Genomic DNA, 23,141 nt, shown 5'->3' with positions numbered 1-23,141 from the left:
GAAGGTTTTAAGCAAAGACTGTGTACTTTAAAAGCAGTTTGCTCTATCTGATGCAGGACTTAAATTGTAAAATACGATTGCCTTCCATTTGTATTTTTTCATCAAGCTGAGAAGAAATTCCTAATGAAATTGTACCAGATGTACACTCTTTAAATGAATTGGATAGCATTAAACGATATGAATAAATGTTTATAAATATGTGATGCATATCTTGAAAATATTTACAACTGTAACTTTTTAGTTCCATATTTATTGCTAAATATTTTTCAGTTTCAACAAAGATGGTAGCGATGAATTGCTTCAACTCTCACGTCTTTCTAACTATAGAATAACTATATATTTTGATGTCAAACATATTAGAAACTTGAAACTAGGTAGTCTACGACACAAAAATGTCTGTTTCTGAGATATGTTTGGCATTTGTTTAAATTATTAGTATTTCAGAGTGTTCGTTTCTCTATTTTTAAATGTAAATTATAAGTACAATAAAACAAAATTCGTTAGTTATTAAATGAGTATGATTTTTGTGTTTGTTTCTGTACTATCATGAATGGAATAAGTTTTACTAATTAAAAGCTATTGGAGCTTAATCATGGAAGGTATCAATAATGTGAAATCATTTTTCTAACTAAATATGTTTTTAACATGCCTTGTATCACTTGTCATATAGCAATTCAATCAAATGCATTTATTTTGATGGTTTAAATAACTAGCAGCACGTTTCGAAAGTAAAAAAAAAATTAAAAAATAATTTCCCTTATTCTTATTTAGGTAGACATTCATTGTAAAATTTGGTATAAAACCTTCTAACAGCAGTAAATGTTATTTTTTGATGAAGCATATCGAAGTAAAAGTTCTCTAATGATCTAGTCTAGAGATGAAGTTTTAAAATGACAAATAAATACACGATATTGTTCAGATTCTTACGCCTCTGAAACTTTATAGATTTCAAATATTGATATTTTAAATATTATTTCATTAGTAGTGAAATTTTCATTTATCATTTACAATTTTACACATTTTGATTTAACTTATCTAGGTTCAATTTTGTAAAAGTATATTTTTGTGATCGATTTTTCTCTTCTTAATAAAATAAAATTTTGAAACTTAGCACAAGTTTGTATTTTTGATGATGATATGTACTTTAATAGTATCAGTGTTTAATTATTATTTAACTGACGAATTTAAATAAATTTTGATTATTTTATATGAATAGTGCCACCTGTTAGTAAATTTGAGAAAATATTGATTTCAAGATTCAAAAATATTTATAATAATAAATTATAAATTTAAGGCCAAATGATGGAAAATGTAAAAATAAAAAATTATATTTTATTTTGAATATAAATATGTATTTGAAAAGCTGATTTATTGACTGAACTGAAAAATTTTATTATCAAACGATAAATTCTTCCTAATTGGTGTAGATACTCCACTTATTTACTGAAAATTTCTGCGGTCTTTCAGTGGTTATTAATTTTATACATCTAGAAAACAAAGCTTTAAAATACTGACAACACAATTGTTTTATCAGGAGTAATTAACAACGAGTTCACTAAATCCTGACTTGTTATAAAATAAAGAATCACCTTCTTAATTATTTTAGCTGGAAAATGACATCTTAAAAATAATAAACTGTTGTAAGACATGTTTTCTTTAATTTACTTTAGAAATGTTAGAAAAATTATATATTTTTAAAAAAAATTATATTGATTTAACGTGATTTAACTTTCATTTAACTTCAAAAAATACATAAAGGTAAAAATATAATTCAAGAAATTAACTATGTAATAATCTTTCCTTTTTCAGATCAGAATCAAATGATTCGCTCTACTGATGGCCTAAAACTCTCATATCGAATATATTTATCAAGATGACTACTGTTTCATTTTAAATAATTTGACTATGAATTACTTGAATCATGTGTCAAATGTTCAGAACTGTTAGTATAATATTACATTCAAATCAAAACGATCCCCAAATGAGATCATAATACACCAGGTTTTTCATAACAGACTAACTTTCGGTTATTTTCTGTCATGATGAATAAAATATCATCATTATATAAACATTTCACTGAAATTTACGGGAAACCATTCAATTTGTGAAAGTCAATGCGATTGTAATAGTATTATTTAAGATAGTGTGTAATTATGTAATCATATTAGCTCAAAATTTGCTGTATTACCTAGATAAGCCATCTATATATCACAAACCAGACGTTAAAACCCAATAAAATATTTACATTTCAGTGATCAAATATGTCAGTTGTGGATTTTCATTGACATGTAATACTAGTATTATTCTGAATTGTTAGATTTACCGGTTTCCTTTTAAAACTTTAGACTATTTATTAATAATTTAGAACATTACTATGTTCCTCTTTGATGAGTTCTTTCAAAGATTTTTTTGCCATATATTAATGCTTGTAATTCGTCTTTAAATTGTTTTTGAACGTAATAATGATTCTTTCAGTTATAAAGAAAAGTTTAATCTAATACGTTGTGAGGCACTTGTTAACACACATGAGAGCACTTGTTATGTAAAAAAGTGCCCTCATAAAATTAGTTTTTATTCCAAAAAGTACGAATTAATTATTTAATAGGTTTCTATTTATGTAAATAGGTTTAATAATTTGGAAAAGAACTTCTTTATTAAAAATATTGCAGATTTCTTATCTGAATAAATAATCATTCATGACAGAGGATATTCAAAGCAGGCGATTAAAAATGTATGCGTAACCCTTGTAATAACACGCTTAATCGAATGTGTATCAAAAGATCACAAATAAAGTCAGCTATACGCGATTTTTCATCTATGGTAAGGTTCACTTACCACCTGCTTTTCTAATTCAGCTTGTTCGATTGCGTGAGGGCGTCAACACACGATTTTGATATCCCCCGCTCATCAACCCATCTGCACATCTATGGTGAAACACCTGGCGTATTTGACTAATTAGTTTTACTTTTAGGGGCAGCCAAATTTGATTTTAGCTTTAGTAGAATAGGTTCATCATTTTTATGAAAAAGAAATTTGACCAGGATTTGTATGAACAATATTGCATCATCATGAATTTTTGAAGAAAATCATAACCTATTATGTTTTCTATAAATTTTATTGATTTTTTCCGCAACGTTTTGCTTCAACATATCGAATTCAGTATTTAACTAATAAATTTGTTTGTTTGTTTTTACGAAATTATTTATTTTCTTAGTATTTGCTTTGAAATTTAACTAAATTTTTAAATTCAATTCCCGCCAAAGTCCCACTTTCTGTAATATGCATGGTTTTATTGCATAGTATGATCCGACTGTATATCAGTAGTAATAATGGAACAATAAACCTTGCCCTTTCCACTTTCCACTGTGCCATTTTTGGCATAAAAGTAAAAGATATTTTTAATTTATTGCAACCAAACTTCGATTTGACATCCCATTTTCTGCATTGAATTTCCTTTCTATTGATGGAAATATCTTATTTGTATAATCGCATAATTTTTATGCTTTTCGGAACATAGTATAATTCGGAAGCAGTTCAAACTTTTAAAATATGCACCAAATTTTCAAAAAATTCTGGTTCATATTTTTATAATTTATATAAAAATAGTACAATCGGGTTTAATCAATGTCCTTTCACTTATTTCGGGGAAAAATTTCTATTGATTATATTTTTTTAAAATAAATATTTTATTTGAGACCAATGGAACTAGAAAATATCCAAAGAACTACGAGAACAAGAGACAGATAATTAAAAGCAAAAGTATATGAAATTTCGTGAATCGTTTATCAAGCTTGTTTATTTCAACTCATATTTTTTAATTAAAAGTTTTTTAGAACAGTGCTTCATAAATAATAGATTGAAGCCTAAAGAAAGGTCATGTAAAAAAAAGATTGAGATCTCTGAAATTTTGATAATAATTAATGTTGAGAATTCTTTAGCATTTTATAGCAAAAATAATTTTAAGTTTTCATAATTCAAAAACTTTTAATAATATTTATTGAATAACTGCAATTAATTAATGTTTGCACTTATGGTTAACTTTTACCCCATTTTCTTGTTTTGAATTTGATGATCTCAAGAGTGTTACTTGTAAGAATGAAAAGTGGGGATGAAGAAAAAACAAAAGACACAATGGATAATATTTAAGTCAATGTAAATAGTCTCGTTTTCAATTAAACTTTGCTTCATTACATGCGTTACATTTTTATGCACGCTTTTTCCATATAAGCATTAGTAAACATTATGCTTCAATTTTGTTTGTTTCATGTTGCTGTAAATAATTTCGTACCGCTGACGAAGTTTTGAAATTCGCCACTTTTCGCGGTTGCACTCTACACCAGCAGCATCATTCGCGTAGCTGAAATTCAACCCTTTTTCCATTAAAGACCATTGTTGCGATGCGATCAATCGCCAAGCCTGGGAGACCCGGTGTATCCTTTATAATAAGGTAGTATGTGAAAGACCTTTTAACCGAAGTTCCATTAGATACGCTCTCCGCTGCTACTGACGCTTTGCTTGTTAATCATCCTGTTCGTGAGTCAAAAGGATACATTTTAGGAGGGATTGCTCAAAGTCAAGAGAGGGAGTTTTAATCTCTCCTCTCTGTGTGTGCAGTGAAAATTTTGAAGTGGGGTGAATAAAGGGGTTGAGGAGTGTACAGATAAGTATATTAGATGGAGAATAATGAAGTAGAAAATCATTATCCGTCGAAAAGTGGTCCCTTCGACTGCAGATTATTTTTATGATGAAATTCAATTGGATGGACTAAAAGCGGCCAGCTGCGCGATATCAGATCCAGCCCTATTATTGTTTTAAGTTTTTATGATATTGATGACTAACTGGTTTCACAGCGAAACAGAATATCATGGCGGATCTGTGATAGATTTGATAAAAATAAAAAATAGACAAATGTGGTTAAAATGTGATTTAACTTTTGCTGCTTTCGAAGAAATAGGTGTTATTATTTTCGATCATATAAATACTATGAATGGTTTATTTGTTTATAAATCATGTTCAAAAGGGCAATGAAAATTTAGATGAAAAGTTGATGAATAGGAAATGCTTGGTAGACAGTAGGTTTTTTTTAACTCAGTTCTCGAATAAATTGATCAGAAACTTTTAAATGGGCAAGAGTTTATGCAATTACAAGAAAATTACAAGAAATTTGCTTATTCATAAAAATAAACTTTTTTGTTATTTGTTTTTTAGATGTAATCAGTGTAAGATTAAGTAAGTCCTAAAAATGAAAAATACAGTTTTTCTTTTATAGGAAAAAAGTGATTTTTGATATATGTAAACTGTACAAAAGTGTTCTATAAGTAATCAACGAATACATGATACGTTTCTTATTATCTCTGATAATTTGGTTTCTTTAAGGAAACTAAATAAAATTTGCCAAGAATTTTATAGTGAAAAGCAGACGTCAAATGTTTTAAACTGCATTTTTGTAGATTTTCCTTCAGATTTAATTTTGAGATTTCAATTTATTCAATTACGCATAGTAAATAAGTAAATAAATTCTTTTTGCTTGAAATAATTGCTTCTTAATGAGCCGAAAGATTTGCAATGGCAAAAGAAAAATTTAACTAATCAAATGATGAGAATTGTATATGAAATTATGTTTATAATTTCAGGCAATTTAACAGTTTAAACTTATCAGTCTTTCATGAAGTTGAAGAATATATAAACCTATTAGTATTGAACTATATACAAACGTATTAGTAATGAAACTACTGTTACAATTATTAACCAAATTTCTGGTTAACTAATTTTCTTTTATATATAATTAATTATCCCCTATCTGCAAACAGTTTAGTTACAGAGATCTAAAATTTTTCCTTAAAACTTATTTGAAGTTATGTTCGTAGATTAAATTTTAATTAAATTAAATATTTTTTTTTTCAACAGTCAAAAGTCAGTTAATTTTTGTTTTCTGATTTCAGTTAAATTATAAAAGTTCTATTTCTTTTTCACCTCTTTCATTCTTTTGAACCTCAAAATAAAAATAAGTTTTTATCATATTTTTCCTGGCTTATGAGAAATTGGGGAGCTTTTTTTCTCATGAGAAAGTGTTATCATATATAATGGAGATATGCAGATAATCAAAATTGTGTTACTAAACTGTAACTGCTTGTCTTTGATATAGATTTTCTGTATTTTTAAAATTTCATAATATAATGGGACTGATTGATTCAATTTCTTTTTATATTAAGCAACTATATATTCAACAGCATCTGATCGTTTATGAAATATTATATATATTTAGTTAGATTAGAATATAGAATAGTTTCGTTATAATAGAATATTTTTTTCTGTGACTAAAAATGACATCTTTGCTGCTTCAAATTGTTTTAAATAAATTAAATTTTTTTAGATAAGTAAAACTTTATTTTGATTACCTATCATTGTCATTGACGTGACAGGATTTTAATTGTTTCCTGTCATGTTAATGAGTTAGGTACTTCCCAATAAAAAAAATTTCTTAGAAATCAGAAAGACGTCACTCACAATAGTAGAAATTGTTAAATAATAAAAAATTATTTGTTTAATATAAGTTGATAGCTTACATCATTTTAGTGCCTTCCCACAGACATAATTCAGTTAATAACTTGAAGAAAACAAATAACTGAATACTTTTTCTAAGCATCATACGTACAACCAAGATTTGATAACTATTATAGTTTAAGTTGGAATGGTGAAGCTATTTTGCTTTTGAAACCAATATACTGATGTCTTTTAATTTTTAATTTAAAAAGGTTGATAAAACCATAATACAAATTGGAAAGAAATACTCTCACCAGAATTGCAAACTCAATTACAATTATAATTGTTAATGCATGCTTAAAATTTTACTGCTTGCAGTAATTAATCTGAGCGTCTTGCTTATTTTAAATATTCAATGTACATGGAGCAACAATGAGATATTAGATGACACAACTGATATGATGAAAAAATTTTTTCTTTGTGCTTAAGTAATGGTAGATGGGGTTTCTAACATCAGAAGGGTATTAGCGATAGTTTTTATTTAAGCACATTTTTATGCAAACCCTGAAAAGGAGAGGAAAACTTGCATGATTATTAACAATTAATCTGAATTAATGATATGAATCGCTTTTATTCAGATTTGTTGTAACTAACTTTATTTAGTAGGAAAAGTGATATAAATTATAGCTTTTATTTTTATCATTTTGTAATATGTATTAAAAATCAAAAATAAATGTTTTCATGTTGCTTTTCCCGAATAGTTATGCTAAACTATTGTTATGCTTAAACATAATGTAGACTTATTATTCAATTGCTCCAAGAAATCTTGCTAAAATCCATCTTATCTATAGTGTTTTCTGAAATAAAGGAAATTACTTATAAGCCCTAAGTGGAATAGCTTTAAATGTAGCGTTGATGATATTTCTGAATGTGTGGTAAGCAAAATGAATGTACAATTTTATTGGAGTAGTAAAAAGAATTTAAAACTCAGTTTTCTCATCTATACGCATGAACAATTTTTGTTTGAAAATTTAAGTGCTTTAATTTTTTTAAAGAATTTTAAGGTATGACGGTCACAACAGTTTAAATTTCGATCCATTCAGGAACTGGAATATTTGTTTGTTTAGGTTTGTTTTTTAATTAATTATTTAATTTTTAGGATGGTAAACTCACAAAGTTTGCAACTGCAAAAACGAAGCTAAGTGACCCATTGCAGAAGTCATCAATTTTTACTAAAGTAAGTTCATGTGAATTGTTTCTTTATATTTTCAGTGAACTGTATTTTAGCTATATTTCTCCAAAAAAATGAAATTTTATGTATTCTTTTCTTTATATAAATATTTTAAAACCTTGTTTATATGATAAATTTTTTATATTCTTACCTCGCTTTATAGTCCTCTATTGCTGTAAAATGTCTGTTCTTACCTCAATATTTGTTCGGTTCCAGCTTTGTATACGTTTGCTCTTTTTTAAAATTAAGATATTTTTAATCGTAAGGGTGTATCTGAGAAAATTTATACACTGCGTTTTAGTTTATTAAATATTTCTTTTTCTTTTTTACGTGATATACATACTATATTTATATACTACTTTAATAAACTGCCACAAAAACCCATGCAGACATGAAGTGTATGTTGTGAAGGTTGTTATGGAAATGACCTAGTCAAGTTTTACTTTTGCCAATGTTAAACAGATATAATTTTACTATCATCCCCATGAAATCATTGAAAAGGCTGCCTTCTATGGAAATCAACAGACACAGAATTAATGACTGCCTTTGTTCATGTGACAGTGAAGCTGTCTGAATCATTATAAATTTGGAAATACTCATAAAATAGCGGTTATAGTGTTAACAAAAAAGCTTGACTTACTTCATGAAACTTCCATTACAGCAGTGGCATATAGTAATAAAACAGTTTATTTTTTCAATTGCATTACATTACATTAGCATTACACATCACAAGCAATGACACAATAGAATCGCAATACATCAAGATTAATGATATCGTATACATTTTTAAGTCAATACATTTTGACCGCATGGAAAGGAAAAAAAAATATTTTAACGACCCATTTCTAATAGCAGTCAATCAGATACATGCCCCTTTTTCAGCCTAATTAACATTAGTCTAAGAAGTGAAAAATGAAAAAATGACTGATCTCCTACTTACTTCTCTAAGAATATGAGTCTCAGTTAGGAAATAGTCTCATGTACTCACCTTATTCATGAGTCATCGTATGTTCTTGAAAAATAAATTGACTCACCTGATGGTTTCAAGGGTAGTGCAAAAACACAGCTGTCGTTAAAAATCTGCTTAACAAACAAAGTGAGCATGGAGTCATGGATCGTTACGAAATTAGTCAAATCTGTACGATTCTTGCTGTACAATACAAAATACTCAACATCATGGTACCAATCATTTTTACGACTTCATAAAAGGTATTTATATAATCAAATAAATGACACGGTGACTATATTTTATTATTTTTTCCGCATTTTAAAAGATTAAAAACTGAAAAATGTATTCTCTACTCTATGGTTGTGTATATGGCATAATGGGCATATGAGGGAACACGATATGCTCGATTTTGAACCATGTTGTTACCTTGTTTTAACCTTGCAAGTGGTGAACGTGCGGGTTTGGCAAAAGTCCTCCAGAATCTTATATTTCGATTCAAATGCAGTCGCTTTTTACATAGGATAGAGATAATATATGTTTTATTCAGGGTCAGAAAATTTCCTAAGGAGCGATACTGTACTGAGGTGGGTAATATCGCTTTCGACAGAAAATAGTTGACCTCTAAGAGAACGTATTTTAGTGTACATAGAAATCAAAAGCAAAAATATTATTTAGCATAAAATTACGTTTTGTTTTTATTTCAAAACACCAAACAACCTTATGATGACTCATTTCCGGCATCAACCATGTGGTTTGGTTCGCCAGTCATTAAGAGAAATGAATCGATGGTTAACAGAAATTCGTATTCTGACTAGACGGTGGAATCCGTTAACACAGAGAAATGTTTCGTTCAAATTTCAGAGATGAGAGAGAGTTCAAGGAGACGAATAATATATTACAGAAGTATTTAGAAATGGAATTTATCACATGCCAAACTGACTGTACGCCGGTATAGATTATGTACATGAACATTGTATGAAAAATGAATATTACAAGATTACACATATCTTTACAGAGGCCATCTGCTTTGAAAGTTAGCCACTTGGAAAAAACCACAGTACGGAATCAAGTTACAGGTTTACCCTAAAAGACTAAGCTGATTTTTAATGAAAATTCAAAGATTTATCAATGTATTCCATTTCCATAAAAAAAGCTATTGATTTCTGATTTAAAATGCTAAAATGGATAGTTCATTTATTACTGTTTGTCTATCGATTTGAATGTTTAAAATACTTCTGTGCTGTGGTATTTCGTAGCAGCCAGCTTTCGACTCCAGATTTATTAATCTACATTTGCCTTTCATGTGGCCCATATTGGATGTTCAGGGGAATGCAGCAGATGGAAGATACTCAGACATGCATAACATCTCTTATTAAAAACATTGCAACGACAGGTTCTAATTTTCACTTAAGGCGTTAAAATTTTTAAAAAAATTAATAATTAAAACATAAACCAATTATTTTATATCAAAAATGGGAAAATAAGGAAGCTTTAGAATTCTTTAGTAACTTTAAATTATAACGTTTCATTAATCAGATGTTGAAAACAGAAACAATTTGATTCGAAATAGACAAAAGTTTAGAAAAAGTAAATTAAATATGAAAACATCAAGAATAAAATAAATATTTTGTAATTAAATTAGAGAAATACTAATTAATATAATATCTTAAAATTGTTATTATAAATCTGAGAAAAATACGATGGATATAACGATCTGCTAGAATATTAAATATATATTCAAAAATTATTGCAATACTGAGAAAATTAAGATTAGTGATCTTAAAAAGCATTTATTCAATAAATTTCTACTAAACCACTTATCCTAGTAGTTAAAGCCGTAAACTTTGGCTATAGTATTTAAATTTGAAGCATCTGAAAATTTAAAATGACAAAATATTTCAAATAAAATCATTTTAAGCATATGTCTATGATACAATGATAAAAAAAAATTGTGATGATTCATCACTTAATTTCAGCTATATGAAATGCGAAAAACTCATCAATTCATTATTTAATTTAAAATTGATAATCTTTAAATGACCGAATATCTAAATGAAATCTGATGTAAATTTAATTTTTATTTTATAATGAAATGCTAATGAACCTTATAAATTCAACTGCTTTTTAAAAATATTGTTAAAAGTTAATCACCTAAAAATTCCTTAAACTTTAATGAGCATGAACTAGAATTAACGCCGAATTTAGAGTGATATTTAAAGACTGAAAAACTGACTCTGCTAATAAATTCATATTATAAAAGCGCAAATGAAGCGAAAAAATTTTAAAATATGATTTAAATAACAAATGTTTGGTAAATAAATTCAAAAAATAAATGAGCAATAATCTTTTATACAATAAATAAGTTTCTTCATGGTTTGAAATTCATAATAAATAATATGATAAATTAATTTTTACAATGACATGATTCAGTATATACAAGAAATCCAATAATAAATACAAAAATACAGAATTATACATTAAATAAAAGTAGGAAAACAATCTAAATTTAGCATGCTCGATATTTCGTTTAATATAAAGTCTAGAAACTGCCTGCAGTTTCCTAGAATTGCACATAAAATGTAAGTTTGGGAGAGTAAAGCTCATTGAAAAATAAATATTATTTGAAAATGAAAATAAAACTAAAACTAAAAAAGAGAGGTTCACTTCTCTAAAGAGGTGGGAAAAAATTTGACAGTTACTTGAAGTTTGTTTAGTTGCTTCAGCAAAGCTTGGATGATAAAGAAACTAAAAATACTTCAACTGAAATAAATAAAAAAAAAACATAATTTAACTAACTTTGACTAAACATCACTTGATTGATAGTTTGATAACACAAGATGTTTCCTCGCCATCATGCACACCTTCTTAGCAAAATGTAGTCTTTGCCATGATGATTCTCGAAATGTCTACTGATCCTTAAAATTTTACACTATAGTTTTGCTTCTCCATCTTTAGCAGTTCCTTTCATTATTTTTCTGATTTTCTTCAAACAAATAGTTTCTGACAGAAGAAAAAAAGAAATAGTAAATTCGGATGGCAGAAGATTCCGATATGTGATTCCTTTAACCATTTATTCGATACATGCTGAGGATGATTTCCATGTTCTGATGTCTGATATATATAAATATAATTTCCACGAGAACATCACTGACAGGGGTCCACAACGTGCTACATTCCAATGGGTCTTTTGACCCGTTCTGGATGCGAGGGGTGAGGTCAAAAAGGAATGTTTGCGGTCGAATCAAAGTCGCCAGTCTGTTGAGGCGCAACTCCACCGTCACTTAGATGTCACTATAGAACTGCCATAAGACTGACCATTGCATGTGGGCAGGGCGAACGGGTTCATTGCTGCAAAAGGCGAAGAAACGATGCTTCCCATTCCTGTAGAGAAAGAAACGGAAAACCTCATGTAAGCTATTATTTTATCAAAGAAATAATAATAATAGATACTACTTTAATCTCATATTGAACTGTTGAATAAGTAAATTTCACTGAATGCTATATTATTATATTATTTTGTAACTATCGGAAGGACGAAAAGTCTGATTTTGAATTGTAGGCATTCAAGAAGGACGGCATCGAATGCATCATCGCTTTCTCCTGACTCTTATACCACACCAATATGAGAACTTACTTTGCTGATGCCAGATACAATTTTAAAGCGGTTTTTTTTGTGGTGGGGAGGGGATTTTGAAGCTCCTCAAAGTCATCCTTTCTAGAATTAAAGAAAGAAGACGAAAGGGCATCGCCGAGGAGTGCTTCGTTCGAATCTCAATTGTGCTTAAAATGTCCAGGTTTTTAATTTATTAAATCTAACCATGTGTAATAAGCTCTTTCACGGTGGTACGTTTGAACGGATTGTAAAATTAAGGGCTGTCTTCTTCAAGTAGGCGTAACTGAAAGAAGTGAGATTCTTTCCAGTACCTTATATATGCACTTAAAAATTGAAGTTAATACAGAATATAGGCTCCAACCTGAATAAAGTATATTCCCAATCTTATCGTTCATCGTAATTATATATTATGCGAGTACTATGAATGACATTTTATTATGATTAATATACTATTGTATATTACATACTACGAATGATATGATTTTTAAGATTGCGTTTTTCTAAACACAAAGAAAAAAAAACTCGATGTAAAGAAAATTACAATTAAACTTGCCTTTTCTAAATGGGCTTTGAAACAACTTTGAAAATCTTCCGTACCTTATTGTTAGGTATTTTATTCTGGAATTTTATAATTTAATATGTAAGTTTTACTTCTTAACTACTTTTTTGTTAACAATGATTTTTTAAAAACAAAATTTTAAAAATAATAGAAAAGAATCCAAATAGAAAAAATAGGGGGCGGGTGGAGAATCCATAATCTGAAATTATTACCTGGAACTAGTGTTGAGTGAAGTACATGAATATGGTAAATTATGAATTAAGAAGATGAATCGAAAATTAATTTAAATAATAATAATTTTGCATACGATTGTAAAACATGACTTGTTTCCCAATATCAAGAAATCTGCGGTTGAAAAATTCACGAATATTAAATCTAAGAATAGAAATTCAGAAACGTATTGTGAGTATAACCATTACATCGCATTTGTTTCGTGATGACATTTCCAAAGGCAGAGTTAAATTAAACCGTCGAATAATTTTTTTAATAAATGAAGCCAAGAAGACTGACTGCATCCAAAATTGAATTAATTATAGAAAATTAAAATGCTTCATTCCGAGTTTTCTAATTAATAAAAATAGCATAAAAAGATAACAATTGCCCAAACGTTAGAATGAAGAGTTGCATTTTAATGAAGCAAAATATTTGATTGTGTAGATAAATTTGCATTTCATAAGCGAAAATTCGTTCCCTAAGACAATTTATGCAGATTTCTGAAATATTTTTTTTTTTACAAAATTTCGCTGTGAATGCTGCCTTATATTTAATTAAAAATGTTTTATTAAGTTGCTGGGAAACAGTTCCTTGGGAACAATTTCTTCTCGTTGAGTCCGATACGATAAATTATTAAAAAATTTCCACAAATAAAAAGCGTTGTGAAGAACATCTAAGGCGTATCTTTTATTTAATATCACTCTTAATAATGAAGGGAAATATATTTCATTTTACACACTCATTTTACATTAATATTCCTTTAGTTCATTAAGTTTTCATGTTTAATCAGTGTACGGTTTCTGCTCATACCTTTTGTAATTAGTTTTGTCGCAGCGTAAGTAAATACAACTCCAAACTGCTCAGTTTAATATGCAAACAGAAATCTGAATCGAAGAGAATTGAATCCAATTTTTCTCTCAAAGAGATTTAAAAATTGTTCTTAACACAATCAACAACTAAAAAAATGTCTGCAAAAAGTTCCTTTCATCTGCAATGAAAAAAAAGCTAATAACTGTTGCCACGTAAATATGAAAAAAAAAAAAGAAACATTTGAAAATGCAGTTGTTCAAACTTCATTGTGAACTTAAATAACAGAATTTAATTAATTATTTTACTGATGTACTGATGAATTCTTCATTTAGATAGTCATTAATTATTTCTTATTAAATATGAAGATTCATATTCGAATTTTAATGTGTCTCTCAATAAAAAAAAATAATAAAATGGTTTTCATTAAAAAAAAAATACTCATTTCCCTTCTAAAATAAAAAAAGTCACTTGAACCATGTGTATTTTCTTATTTACATATTTTTAGGAAAAAAAAGGGGGGCGAAAGTAAATAATTATATGAATAATAGATATTTTCACATTGCGACTTAATGCATGGAATTCGATATTAAAAATGTACTAGTATGACAAATTTTCTAGAAAATGTTAATATTTACCTTTTCATATACAAATAATTATCATAATTCTAAGTTTAAAAAAATATGAATGTCAAAAGTTGAATTTGATATAGTGGAAAATTCATTTATAAATTGTAATTGGTAGAGCTATCTCTAGCGTAAAAAGAGAAACTGAGTATTTCATAGTAGCGAGTTCAATCCAAATAAATTAACTATTCATGATTTACTAACCATTTGATTCTGTAGTAATCTTGAACATTAAAATGTTCATTATTTTTTCAAGCTATATTTTTCACTACACTTTCTGAGTGATGTCATAGGGCAAGGGTATCAAACGCGTGACTCAGCAAACATAACAATATGTAACAATTTTTTTTAACTTTAAATTTCAATAATACTTTTTAAAATTCCTAATTATACATAATTATTAATAATGAACCACAATATTTATCTTCAAAGACTGAAAACTAACCATGTTACATTGACACAGGATCTTTCACACACTAACCAATAGCAGCAAATATTTTAAGAGACAATAATGAAATAATATCTACTAAGCCATATTGTATGGTTGTTGTAGAATGAAATGAAGTAAAGCGTATTATAATTCAATTGAAATGAAATAAACTATCAATTAAGTTTCCTGTCAGGCCCAATATTATTGGCCTTCTCCTCACAGTAGTTTAGGAAGTAATCACTGAGGGGAAGATATGTCTCGAAGTAGACTATGAGGGAACAAAGAAGCCATGGAAACATTAATTTACTATTTTACTTGTTCCTTTTTATGCCATGTTTATTAAATAAACGGATGTTTTTATTAAAAAATTGTCCTGTTTTTTGAGGTTCATTAAACTTAGACTTTCTTCATTTGACCCATGCTGGCAGTTTAATTTGACTAATTTATTGTAGAGCTTCAAAGGTCCAGCTGCTGAGTTTTGACTTCTGGAACGGAGGATAACAGGTTTGACACCCAATTCCTTTGTAAATCCATCGCATATGTTGGTCTGGTTCATGCTTAGTCTGCCATCGTAGAGCAAACTTCTTCAGGTTGTTATTGTTTGGAAATTTAGAGAATAGATTGCCGGATCAGAAATTGCTCTCGTTTTCTACCACTATTCAAAATTATCAAGCCCATCTAAAAAAGCTTCCCTTAGCTTCAGCATGAGACTTTTACTGAACTAAATTAAACTAAAAATATGAAGATAATATTTTTATTTACCATTAAATAGACCTGGTGAACCGGGCACTGCCATATTGCCGAGGTTAGCAGGACTACCATAACCTCCATTCATTGCTGCTGTGCCATAGGAACTGCCATTGGCGCTGTGCGGTGTCGACGCATTTGAGCCATAACCTCTCGGTGACGCACTGTTACTCTGCGTCCTGCCATAATCTACAATTTCGAAAGAAAACGAAATTTATTCTAGAAATTTCATGAGCGAATTTTCAATTAAATTGAAAAAAAAAAATTGAAGAAACACAATTTTTTTTAACCCTTAGACTATTATTTTTATTATTATTATTTTGGAAGCCTTTTTAAATCTGAGCCTTTTTTCAACAAAATTTGTGAGATAGGATCTGTTGCATTGAGTCACACTTGTTCATAATCAGATTATGAAAGGGAATGAACTTAGAGGTGTAGGACATATATGTCCTACTTGTACTACTGACTAGGATGGTTAGATGTCACTGGGATTCTAGGTAAGAGAAAACATAACAAATATCCTACAAAGATTTATTTTTGAGTGTTGTCTACACAGAAGGCCTATAAATTAATATCATGTGCGGTAAGGCGCAAAGCATAGTTTGCTAAATGGAATTCGGCACATAATACACATTTTCCCCATAGCTTCTATTTAGCTCTGAATCAGTAGAACAATATTCAACGAGTATTAAATATATTCCCATATTATATATTACACGTAAATCTACTCCATAAGATGTCATTTAAAAAAAATCTCGGAGTTTCTTTATATTTCTAATACTGTAATAATCTAATTTTATTCTAAAACGTTGTTATTAATAGAACTTGATGTTGGTATAGAATGTCAAAAAAAAAAAAAAAAAACATTTCTTAAATAGTCTCAAGCATTCCGAATGTGAAATGTAGAAAAAAAGCAAATCCTTATGCATCATAACGCTCATCATAAGCATATTCTATCAATTTAATGAATAAAATTTCATACTTAATTTAGTAATTACATTTAAAAATACAACATTTAACACAGTTAAAATAATCAAGATTAGGAATACATAATGAAAATTTAAATGCCTCTGTAAAAGAGTTACTAAACTGTAAAAAATAAGAAAGGATATAGAAAATATAGGCTTATCTAATAGAATAAAATTATTTAATCGATTCCTTTTAAAGACTTTATGCCATTTTAGTAATAATGAAATCATGCGAGTCATTTTAATATACATATTGGCATATAAGTTGATTAATTGCTTTCATGATTTTAGTTTGCTAAACTTACTAACGCTCTTTTTATTTTCATTTGGTAATTTAAATAATAAAGGCAAATAAAATAAGTAATTTTATTTTGAAATAATTCGTAATAAATTTAATCGAAAGGGTATCAAATTTTATTCATTTGTTATTACGGAAATTTTGAATTATTGTTTATTAATGACTATGTGAAGTTTCTTTTAAACTAATTTTTGAAATCGTGATTAATATATGGATAGTCTATAAATCTGAATTAATTAAGAAAAGTTAAATTCAAATTCATTAAAGAAACATACGACTAAATTAAATGCACAAAAGTAGACATCCAATAAAATTTTCCTTATGCAGCTCTTTTATATATTTCAATAATTTATGTATTTAGATTTTTCCATCTGATTATACGCTACTTTTTATCCATTGATTACCTTATTACATTTACACATTTCAACTAAAAAACTATTAACACTGTACGACTGTTATAATGAATTTTAATCCTTTGATTACTAAATTTTTTAAATCATTTTCTCTTTATTTTTTATGCAAGTGAAATGAATAGATTTTGAATGTGACAAATTTGTTAGAAATTTTTTTCCAAATGATTTTTAAACCAGATGTTTGGACATTATGGTCAAATAACCTTCGGAAAGCTAATTTTACTATGAGGTATTTAAATTAATTTTTGAAAATTAGTTGAATGTATATTATCCATTAATAGTCAAAGGGTTAAATATACAAATGAGTGTAAGGATTACAGAAAAAATTAATTTAAACTTAGTTTTTCAGTCTAATTAATTAATTAAAATGTTGATTTTTTTAAAACTTTTAACAATTTAAAATATTAACTTCGATTACCTTTACTAAAATTGTTTTTTAATTATAAATGAGGTAATTAAATCCTTTTATTACTTAATTGAATTCATCTAACATTATAGCAGCTATTTTCAAGATTAATAAAAAAAAGTTAAATATTATAGCTTCTTTAAATTTCTAGTTAATAGAGTACTGTAACAAGGCTCTTTCAAAGAAAAATAAAGAGGAAAAAAATGGGGAGTGCATGCATTAAGAGCCTAAACTATGTGATTGCCTGGACAGTGGCAGTAGGCATTGTGAACGTGGGGCCATGGGTCCCTACCGTTCTCCTGCACGTTGACAGCCAGCTGACCTGTGTAGGCATTGAAGCCGGACATAGCGGCTGCGTTGTTCAATGCTGGGGAGCGAGGGGCGGGGAGAGCTAATTGGTTATTTCGAGGCATACTGTACAAGGCTTCAGCTAGATCAGCCGCCCGCTTCAAAATGATTTCCTGCAAAGAAAAAAAATCATATAATTAAATAGAGAAAAACATTTCACAATTTTTTACTTATTATATCATTTAATAAAGTCGGTTAGCATGGCATCTCAGTGACGTAATGAATGTAACTGCACTTATGAGATAGCAATGAACACCACTACAAATTGACACGGCAGATTTGCTGCTTTTCAGGTGAACATAAGTTGACTCCATTACCTTACTAAAGTTAGAAAAGCTCGTGAATTATTTAAAATTCGCATTTATCTTCAATGAAAAACAAATTTTAAACGATATATGTAAGAACCTTCATTTTATTTTTCTTTTTTACCCCCTTTTTTAAGAGGCATAATACTGTGCGGCAACAATTTTTAAAGCTGCACTATTCATTGAATATATTTTTAAGTCGCAAATTATTTTTTAATGTTTTTTATTCAAATGATGTTTGAGCACCATCAGCCAAGATAATTTCTAATTTAATATAGCTTCTTTTTCCTGTTTTCGGGATTTGAAATATGCAGTAGAACAATTTTTAGAATGTATTTCAAATAGTGTTTTTGTTTTTGTACATAATATAAATAAAATTCATTCTTACCTTTGGTAATTTTTCTGGATCACCTGGATGTCGTGGTATTAATTTTGCGAGCCTCTGAAAGCCATAATCGATGGTAGGTTCGTTTAAAGCTGTAATGAAAAAAAATTCCAGGCATTTATAAAGCTCTAAAATCTTTATATTGTAAAGGAAATATGTTTGTAAAAATATATTATATTCATTTTTTTTTCTTTAAAAATTCAACTTTTTGGAAGCAATAATTAGAATAGTGAGAAAATAAATGCCTTATTTTAACCAATTATAAAATCATTTTTATCTAATAAAGAGTTCTAGTTTTGAATAAAATACTTTAGTCTAGGAAATTAATAGTAGAATTAAGTTTTAATATTCACTGCATTAAACAAACAAGTAAATTTGAGTTTTCTGAAAAAATACTGAAATTTCAACATTTTTACAGAATTATTATTTTAATTGTAAATATGTTCAAATAGAGAATATTAGTTAAAAGAATTGAAAATTAAATTTTAAACACAGGAAATAAAACAAAATTAACTCATAGGGAAAACATGGAAATTTGATTACATTTAAATATATAATGAAAATTCCGCATTGTAGCATAAATAGACATTGGAACATTTTAATACATTTAACGCATTTTGCTTCATGTAAATTTGTGTCTTTGAAAACCCCATGTGTTTAAAAAAAAATCTAAGATTTTCTGAGCATAGTGGTTGCTTTTTATTTATTGTCATCTTCTTTGAGTAATGGTAGAAAGCTAAACATTGTAAAGACCTCAATGGCGAACAGTTATTTTTCTTTGGTGAGAAATTACCGTCGATGTCTCTAAATGATGACAGATCGAAAGAAAAGCCTTCTGAGATAGATGATATCGAGAGCGGGCTCTACATCAAGGAGCTCTTGCTGGAGCTAAACCAAAAGTCGGGACGCTTTATCAAAACTTAAGAAGTTGGAGGCTGTCCAAAGTGCCACTTTCTCGTAAAATGTTGGCTGCGTAAATTTAAAACTTTCCTTAAATAGCGTAATTTAACGATTTTATCTTTTAAAAGGAGGAAAATTAAGCAGCTATTTCATTTGGGTCGATAGAAAAGTTTTTAGCAAAAGATTGTTAATGTTATTTCCTGTTTATTTAATACATAATTGTTGGACATTTCTCAATTCTTAAGAAGTTACTAGACAATTTACTCTGTCCAAGTTTAATATTTGTAAAATTAACTCTATTTTTGCTTTTAAAATTTATTTGATAAGAGACATTTCTTGACTTCCATACCTTTAATACTGTGTATTCCAGAACAATAAAAAGTAAATGGTTTATGTACTTTTTTAATAAAAATTATGTATTTCGGAATTTTATCTCGCAATATCCCTATGAATCACCCAATCAGAATATCGATTATATAACCTGAAAGCTTTAATGTGAAATCCTAACCTGTTTTTGTGATTCCGGGATTCTATTCATTTTGCATGTTAGCTCGAATCTTTAATATTTGATGGACGAAAAAATTATTTCCTATAAAGAAGTAATCGAGTTTTATAGAAATTTATTTAGTTGAATGTTCTTTAAAATCAATGCCACATTTGACAGTTAAGCTTTGTTCGGCAGAGAAACAAATATTTTTGCGTTGCTGCATACATTTGTAAGTTTAAAGTTTTTTCGAGTGTTTTTTACCCATTCTGAGGTCAAATGAAACTATTTACAATATAAATTTTACATCCGAGAATTTTCTTAATTTGTTTTTATTTTATTTTTTGATTCATCTATTTGTTTCTGTGAATAAATTTTACTCCTCGTTACTTTTCAAAATGAAATATTTGTAAACAAATGAAGCATTAATTATAAACCATGTTTCAAAGTAAAAGAAGAAGTACCTATAGAATATACTTACACACATATACAAATCTTCCTGGAGCTCCTTTACAAAACTGTTTGGACTTGTAAGAGAGTGTCACTTCAACAACTCCTGGGATGTGACGAGGTGGTGTTTGAACTCTGATGGCATGAGATGTGATGAGCTAAACAAGAAAAATTCAAATTGATACGAATGTACAAACTTTTCTAAAATTCTGTATATTGGGCGATCGTATTTGAAAGTTTTATTAATATTGTTTATAACTGAAAATTATAATTGTGAAATTTTGATTTGTAATTCTTGATTTAAAATATTGAAGTCTACCCCGCATAATGCATAGTTTAAGTTCAAAATAAAACGAACTCTATTCTGTCTCTGTTTATTTTTATTACAATTTTTTTGAAAAATATATATTCTAAAATTCATCTAACAACGTTTTTAAGACTTTTTAAATGGTGGCGTTTTAAGGGGGGGAAAAAACTCTTTCATAATTCTTCATCTATAATATATGTAAAAAGAAACTTTCGTTTTTAGTAACTGTTTTACAATTTAATGTAAAAATAATTTAAAATTTAATTTCTACCCATTATTAGACCTATGAAAAATAAATATCAAATGAATTATTTAAAATTTCTTACTCTGCATGATTGCGGAAAGTGATTTAAATTTTAAATCCCATAAGTTTTATATAACATTAAAAATATAGAATTTTTAATGCTTTCTGCTTAATAATGCTCTTACTTAAAGAAAATGGTGTGATTTTATGGTGTGTATACTTTTACAGTTCATGTCTTATTAATTTTAAATTATAAATTTCCAAATGGGAAATTTTCCTTTTTGATCCTTTCCATCTAATAATAGACTACCGGAGATTTCTGAAAACTTTTACTGGCATCGATTGTAAACGTCATTTCTCAGAATCCTTTCGCAGTTTTTAATGGACATTTTTGTAGTGCATAACGCCCTAAGATTAGTTGAACGAAGCGTATAAGCTATTTAAAGTTTCATGGAAAAAGATTCATTCGGAAATTCCGAGAGATCGATCGTCGGCGTCGATTTCATACGGAAAAGATCAAAAGATTCTGCAAATAATCATCATCTGCAGATGAATTACTAGCTGTGTCTATTAAGCATTCATAGGCAGCCCTGAGCTAAGTCGGGGTTCTGAATTAATGAAGCAGGTGATACAATGAAGTAGAAAGAAGAGCAGCTGTCAAGCGGGAAAAGCGCTGTCGATGAGGTTAAATACCGTCCGACGAAATAAGCTCCTTTTCCGACTAATACAGCGACATAATCTAGAATTGTTGATTTGGAGGAGGAAATTCTTCGCCGCTGCGCCGTAGTCAGACGTAAGTCTTTTGATCGCGCTAAAGAGGGGAAGAGAGGAAAAGTTAATACAATTTCAAGTATTAATGACCTAAGTCCTGTTAGGAAAGCGGTTGATTGCAACATGATCACTGGTCCTTTGGAGCTCAAGTTTGAACTTACAGGGATAAAGCGAAGCAAAGTCAGAAAGTGAAAGAGAGTGGTAAACTTGTTAAAGGACGAAATGTGCTTGGAGGGTAAGCTTTAAAACCAATTGCAATCCATCTAACCGGAACTAATGAGCATGTTAGGGTTTAATATTTTATTACACATTGGAAGTCGACTCAAAGAAATGTAATTAGAAGCCCTAACTTTGTCTCAATCTACTTTATTTCAGCATGACCAAATATAAAATTTCATTTATGATATGACTGACATGAAAAGATTGCAAAATATTTAACACATAATTTGTTAACAGTTTGATTTATTTTGTTACTCGAAAAACTGGTATCTTAAAAATTTTGGAAAGCAGCAATTATCTCTTTAAAGATTTAATACTTTATCGAACATTGAAATTTTATTTATTTACTGAAAGTGATGCAGCTAGAATATCGAGATTTTTTATGTTCATTGTTATAGTTGATCTTTGATTTGTCTTTTCTGACTTGTATTCATAGACTTGCAGTCTTAATTTATAAAAAATACCTGGTTATGCGGGGAACAGAATATTCCAATTAAACTCAAAACAATATATATATACATATAATATGAAGCACAGTTTAAATACATTTAATAATAATTTTTCAAGCAATATATTAAAAATATAAGAAATATTTTATATTTTTAAAATATAAGCAAACTTTTTTTAAAAAAACGAGAGTTATTTTTTTTACAAAACCGTGATAAATAATTTTTACTGTATTTTTTCAAGCGCATAAAATAAAGAATATAAAAGTAATACATAGATGTTTTCACTCTTAATCTGATTTTTAAATATTTAACTTTTTTCCTCTAAGGCTTATAAGATTATAGAAAATAGTTTATTGTTATTTTCTCTTTGTAACTATTTTCTTGATTTTTAAAACATATTTTTACGGAATAATGAAAATAGATAAATGCTCGTCATTAAAAAAATTTCAGCAACAAAAAAAATTAATCCTTTTCATTGTAAATGTTTAATAGGCGAACGATGAGTCATTAATTCCCTTTTACGAAGCAATTTCTTT

At 28.3% G+C, this 23,141-nt stretch overlaps 1 protein-coding gene across 3 annotated transcripts in view; it reads right to left on the bottom strand.

Annotated features, from left to right (window-relative positions):
* Positions 1 to 11,013: 11,013 nt before the first annotated feature.
* LOC129959955 (transcription factor collier-like) overlaps positions 11,014 to 23,141 on the bottom strand; it is a 210,137-nt gene continuing 198,009 nt past the window's right edge. For 2 of the 3 annotated variants that reach the window (XM_056072877.1, XM_056072878.1), the window contains exons 10-14: positions 20,647 to 20,773; positions 18,785 to 18,873; positions 18,036 to 18,204; positions 15,674 to 15,847; positions 11,014 to 12,044 (exon numbers count right to left, since the gene is read on the bottom strand). In XM_056072877.1, coding sequence (XP_055928852.1) covers positions 11,941 to 12,044; positions 15,674 to 15,847; positions 18,036 to 18,204; positions 18,785 to 18,873; positions 20,647 to 20,773 — 663 coding nt within the window. In that variant the 3' untranslated portion in view covers positions 11,014 to 11,940. The remainder of the gene's footprint in view (positions 12,045 to 15,673; positions 15,848 to 18,035; positions 18,205 to 18,784; positions 18,874 to 20,646; positions 20,774 to 23,141) is intronic. The other variant, XM_056072879.1, reaches the window with a different exon arrangement.

The sequence above is a fragment of the Argiope bruennichi genome, chromosome X2, assembly GCF_947563725.1.
Source record: "Argiope bruennichi chromosome X2, qqArgBrue1.1, whole genome shotgun sequence".
Taxonomy (NCBI): Eukaryota; Metazoa; Arthropoda; class Arachnida; order Araneae; family Araneidae; genus Argiope; species Argiope bruennichi.
The sequence above is the reverse complement of the archived record's forward strand: the minus strand, read 5'-3'. Positions and strand labels throughout refer to the sequence as shown.